Source organism: Tachyglossus aculeatus, chromosome 5 (assembly GCF_015852505.1).
Source record: "Tachyglossus aculeatus isolate mTacAcu1 chromosome 5, mTacAcu1.pri, whole genome shotgun sequence".
In the NCBI taxonomy this organism is placed as follows: domain Eukaryota; kingdom Metazoa; phylum Chordata; class Mammalia; order Monotremata; family Tachyglossidae; genus Tachyglossus; species Tachyglossus aculeatus.
Genome location: NC_052070.1, coordinates 103,132,319 through 103,138,318, shown reverse-complemented (window position 1 = coordinate 103,138,318; position 6,000 = coordinate 103,132,319). Strand labels below are relative to the sequence as shown.

At 44.5% G+C, this 6,000-nt stretch overlaps 1 protein-coding gene across 1 annotated transcript; it reads right to left on the bottom strand.

Annotated features, from left to right (window-relative positions):
• Positions 1-984: 984 nt before the first annotated feature.
• On the bottom strand, positions 985-2,028 carry LOC119928213 (olfactory receptor 14I1-like). Its single transcript, XM_038746269.1, has 2 exons — positions 1,749-2,028; positions 985-1,064 (listed from the first exon to the last, which is right to left on the bottom strand). Exons 1-2 carry the CDS (start codon positions 2,026-2,028, stop codon positions 985-987), a joined length of 360 nt encoding a protein of 119 aa, XP_038602197.1.
• Positions 2,029-6,000: the final 3,972 nt, after the last annotated feature.

Genomic DNA, 6,000 nt, shown 5'->3' with positions numbered 1-6,000 from the left:
AAGCACTTATTATGGGTCAAACACTCTACAAAGGACTGGGATAGATACTAGTCAATTAGGTTGGACACGGTCCCTGTCCCACATGGGGCTTATTTTCCCATTGTACAGTCATTCTGGATTTACCCTCGTTTTAGAGTTTCCTACTGAGTTCTGGAGTAGATACAAGATAATCAAGTTGGACAGAATCCATGTCCCAAATGGGGCTCACAGACTTAATTCACATTTTAGAGGTGAGGAAACTGAAGCTAAGAGAAGTTAAGTGACTTGCCCAATTGCAGCATTGCTTATTTTTTAAAAATATAATGATATTTGTTAAGCACTTACTGTGTGCTAAGCACTGTACTAAGCACTGGGGTAGAAACAAAATAATCAGATTGGACACATTCCATGTCCCACCTGGGACACACAGTCAATCAATCAATCAATTGTATTTGTTGAGCTCTTACTGTGTGCAGAGTACTGTACTAAGCGCTTGGGAAGTTCAAGTTGGCAACATGTAGAGACAGTCCCTACTCAACAGTGGGCTCACAGTCTAGTCCAGTCTTAATCTCCACTTTACAGATAAAGTAAATGAGACACAGATTGTTAGGTGACCTGGCCTAGTTTAAAGAGCACAGACCTAGGAGTCAGAGAATCTGGGTTCTAATCCTGGCTCTGCCACTTACCTGCTGTGTGACCTAAGACAAGTCCCTTCACTTCTCTGTGCCTCAATTCCCTATTCAGGAAAATGAACCCCATGCACGACAGGGACTGTATCCATCCTAACTGAATTGTATCTATCCCAGAGCTTAGAAAAGTTTTTGGCACATAGTAAGAGCTAAATAAATACCATTATAAGAAATTCATTCATTCAATCGTATTTATGGAGTGCTTACTGTGTGCAGAGCACTGTACTAAGCGCTCCTACTCAGACTGTGAACCCCATGTGAGGACCTGATTATCTTATATCTACACAGAGTGCTTAGAACAATATTTGGCATATAGTCAGAGTTTAACAAATTCCCTAATCATTATTAAGAGGTGGAGCAGATAACCAGGAGGAAAACGTTCAGAGCCACCAGAGCCTGGAGGGAGATGTGGAATCCTTCCTGCACTCCAGGAAGCCAATGGATTCAGTCACAAGCCTTACAAGCCTCTCCATCGCCACCTTCATGTCCCTGTTCCTCAGGCTTTAGATGAAGAGGTTCAAGGCGGGAGGTACCGCCTTGTAGTACAAGGACACCAGCAGGTCCAGCGTGGAGGAGGAGTTAGAGGGAGGCTTGAGGTAGGCAAAAAATCCAGTGGAGAGAAAAATGATTATGACAGCAAGGTGGGGCAGACAGGTGGCGAAGGCTTTGGATCGACATTCTACAGCTGGCATCTTCATGACATCAGAGAAGATACAGGTATAAAAAATACCAATGCCCAGAAATCACCAGAAGTCTAGAAATATACCTATATTGATGGGCACAACCTCTCTGAGAGTGTCTTGAGAGCAGGATACGAGGAGTACTGGGGAATGTCGCAGAAGAACTGATGGATGTGATTGGACTCACAGAGGGAGAGAAGGTGTCAGATGTGTGTCCCACTGCCGTTAGTCTCTCGAAGAGCCATGAAGCAGCAACCATCTTCCCGCAGGTCCCTCGGTCCATGATGACATCATAGCGCAGGGGGCGACAGATGGCCACATAGCGGTTGAAGGACATCGCCGTAGATGAACAGCTCTGCAGGTGAAGAGAAAAGCAAAAGGAAGACCTGAAAGAGGTAGCCTAAGAAAGAGATGGACTTGATTTCAGTCAACATGTTGAATGTGGATTTGGGGATGGTGGCTGCGTTAATGATGAGATCGAGGATAGACAGGTACTTGAGGAAGAAGTACATGGGGGTGTGGAGGTGCTGGTTAAGGGCCATGACAGCGATGATGAGGAGATATCCCGTCAGGACCGCCAGGTAGACCAGGAGGAACAGGATGGCATGGACCAGTTGTAGCTCCTGAACCTTTGAGAATCCCAGGAGGAGGGATTCCTTCATCGTTGTGTGATTGCTCATTTCCTCGGAGATCTGAATCTCTCCCTGAAGAGGTAAAGAAAGCAGAAGTGTGGATCAACTCTTGAGCATCAGGTGTTCTTTGTAGCAGGTGTATTTTTTATGGTGTTTGTTAGGCAATCGTTATGTGTCAAACACGGTTCTAAACACTAGGGTAGATAAAGCTTAATCAGGTCGGTTACAGTCCGTGTCCCACATGGGCCTCACAGTCAAGTAGGAGGGAGAAAAGGTATTGAACATCCATTTTACAGTTGAGGAAGCTGAAGCAGAGAAAAGTGAAATGATTTGTCAAATATTACAAAGCAAACAAGTGACTGCACCAGGATTATAGCCCAGGTCCTCTGATTCCCGGTCCAGGTTCTTTCCCAGGCTCTGAGACTGCAGTGCTTCTCAAAAGCTACTTAAAAGAAGTCTCTGAGTATCAAAGCTCTGCTCATTTTAAAACAGCTACAGTAGATAGAAGATATGAGGAGAATGGACTATAGCAGAATATACAAAGAGTTTCCAGGTGGAGAGTTAAAATTGAGAAACTGAAAACAAGGAGGTCAGAAGAAATGTTTTAAGGACACGGTAAAACTAAACTTCAGACAATATTGCATCCCAATTGAAACTGGGAGTCTGTTGCTGAAGGTACACCAGAACAGAATCTTGCAATCAAGAAAGAAATTGTTCCCTTCAAACCAAACCTTTGTAAGGCATGAAAGACAAAGAGACAAATAAGAAAACAGCACCAAGCACTGCAAGCACTAAGCATGACAACACATTCAGGGAATGTCCTCTTGTGTATACAATGCGGTGTGTGGACTGTGGATTTTACATTGTCTTTTTCAGTTAAATGAGCACTTGTAGATTAATTTTACCATCAGTGGTGCCTGCATTGAAGGAGGTAACAAGCAGTGAAAGAAGGTAGGAGTAGTAGCTGTAATAATTATAATGATATTTGTTTAGCACTTACTATGTGCCAAACACTCTACTGCACACTAAGATAGATACAAGATCATCAGTTCCCACGTGGGGCTCACAGTCTAAGTAGGAGGGAGAACAGGCATTGTATCCCCATTTTGCAGATGAGGGAACTGAAACATAGATAAATTAAGTGACTTTTCCAAAGTAACACAGCAAACTAGTGGCAGAACCAGGATTAGACCCCAAGTCCTCTCACCTCCAGGCCCATGCTCTTTCCATGAGACCACACTGTGTTGCCGTAGTAGTAATGGTCTTTATTCAGCTCTAATCCGGGATCCCCCTCTCAGGATCACACTTGGAGAGTTTCCAGTATTGGAGAGTTTCCAGTATTCTACTAGTCCCGGCTATGGGAGGGAGAGTCAAGCAGAAGCCTACCCATTCCATTCCTAGCTTGGGAAGTGGCTAGCGAGTGAAGTACAATCTGCTACAAGTCAAAACTCACCTGTGCCGGGCAGCAGTGGCATGAGAGAGAGTCGAAGGTGGAGACTCAAGTTTACTGCATGGAAGAAAACAATGATAAACCATTTCCATATTTTTAACAGGAAAACAGGATGAACACACTCACAGAACGATTGCAGATGGAGAGTGGGGCATTCTGGGAGAGATGTATCCGTGGAGTCACTATGGGTCGGAGACCACGCAACAGCATAAGACGAGACAAGACAATCTTGGCTCTGCCACCTGACTGCTGCGTGACCTTGAGAAAGTCACTTTAATTTCTCTGGGCCTCAGTTTCCTCATCTGTAAAATAGGGATTATGACCACGATCACCACGTTTGACATAGACTGTGTCGACCCCGGTTAACTTCTATCTACTCCAGCACTAAGTCCAGCGTTTGGCACATAGTAAGCACTTAACAAATACCATTACAAAAACCTCACACCACTTGTAATACACATTACTGCGTGTAATTCCCATTACTAAAGTAATAGAATAAGTGCAACAAAAGCACATGATGTGTTCCCTGCCCACAGCAACTTACAGGCAAATAGGGGAAGAGCCAAGTGTCGATCTTCCCTGTTGATTGATGCAAAACAGTGTTCTGGAGACTACCTACTTCATGCCTATCAGTATCTTAATGAAACGTTTAGAAAAGGGATACCAAATGTAGAGGTGCAAAGCCGAAGCAGTGGGAGGAGAGGGAATGAATCCTTCTGAGGCTGACTAACTGAAGCAGAAAAACAAAGATATTAAAGAGGGATATTTGGAGTCACTCCTATAAGGCCAGCACCATAAAGCCACCACCTCCCCTAAAGCAGACTGTTGAAAACTGTGTTATTCTTTAAGTACTTATTCTGTGTCGGGCACTGTACTAAGCCCTGAGGTGCATACAAGCAAATCGGTTTGGACACCATCCCTGTCCCATGTGAGTTTCACTGTCTCCATCCCAATTTTATAGATTAGTTAACTGAGGCATAGAGAAGTGAAGTTACTTGTCCAAGGTCGCACAGCAGACAAGTGGCAGAGCCAGGAATGGAACCCGTGACCTAACTTCCACGCCTGTGCTCTATCCACTATGCTCTGCTGCTTCTATTATCTATGTTCAATCTGGATGGAGATGGGCATGCAGTGGGAGGATCACATTTACTTGTGGCTAGGATGCCACCGGCATCCCAACCTCTTTTCCTGCCCCCCTGGATGCTAAGTTAACATAGACGTGGCTTTCTTCCAGTCCACATGGTGGTCGTGGCAACATTAGTAAGAAAGCAAATCGTTTTCATTTATTCATTCAATCGTATTTATTGAGTGCTTACTGTGTGCAGAGTACTGTACTAAGCGCTTGGGAAGTACAAGTTGGCAACATATAGAGACGGTCCCTACCCAACGGGCTCACAGTCCAGAAGACTGTTTTATCCCTCCTGACATTATCCCATTAGGCCAAGCCTCCTGCACAGGAAAACAATCTTTGGAGTCCCATTCAGGGGGAGAGTTGGCAAATTGCCAGTGGATACAGAGGCAATGGAGGATAATGGGAATCAGGAGACCTGGGTTCTAGTCCCAGCTCTATCCTCCGCCTCTCCCTCTGGGAGTCTTCACCATTTCTACATCTCGGTGGCCTGAAATGTCTCAAGAATACGATCGCTTTTACCTACCCAAAAGGGTTATCATAATAAAAACCAAAACAGCAGTAATAATCATAATAATACTATGTGCCATGTTGTTCTGACCATTTTGACACCTGTCTACGTGTTTTGTTTTGTTGTCTGTCTCCCCCTTCTTGACTGTGAGCCCGTAGTTGGGTAGGAACCGTCTCTATATGTTGCCGACTTGTACTTCCCAAGCGTTTAGTACAGTGATCTGCGCACAGTAAGCGCTCAATAAATACGATTGAATTAATGAATGAATGCCGAAATAATCAGATTGTATGCAAGCAATCAATCAATGCTATTTATTGAGTATTTATCGTGTGCAGAGAATTTCGTAAATCCATCGATGGTATTTGTTGAGCACTTACTGTATACAGAGCAGTCAATCAATCAGTGGCATTTATTGAGTGTGTGGGCTGGGTTATAGTAGGAATAGGGGAGTTCAGCACTGTGGAGACACAAAGAACAATACCACTGCAGTATATTGGATTGGGGTGTCCAACGTGGCGGAGGTACCCAGGTTAATCTCCCCTGCATTCTATCGGTTGACTCCTTTGCACCACCTATCCCCATGAAAGTAAGCTTCAGTGGTGGAGAGTCAAAATGAACTAATGACCTGGGAGACAAATCAATTAATCATATTTATTGAGCACTTACTGTGGACAAGGAGAGTAAGTGAATGAGACTGGGGTTAGTGTTGAATGACAGGAGAGAGTGTGCCCAAGGGGAGACTAGTGGTAGCAATAAGCGACAGCATGGCCTAGTGGCTAGAGCATGGGCGTGAGAGTCAGAAGATCATGGGTTATAATCCCGACTGCACTTATCTGCTGTATGACTTTAGGCAAGTCACTTCACTTCTCTGTGCCTCAGTTCCTTCATCTGTAAAATGGGGGTTAAGACTGTGAGCCCTATGTGGGACAG

What these genes read in the sequence shown, in the direction of transcription:
- LOC119928213 (XM_038746269.1), bottom strand. Translation starts at nt 2,028, where the DNA reads ATGAGCAATCACACAACGATGAAGGAATCCCTCCTCCTGGGATTCTCA. An exon ending in CAAGTCCATCTCTTTCTTAG is followed by an intron (nt 1,065 to 1,748) that starts GCTACCTCTTTC and finishes ATCTCCCTCCAG; the next exon opens with GCTCTGGTGGCTCTGAACGT.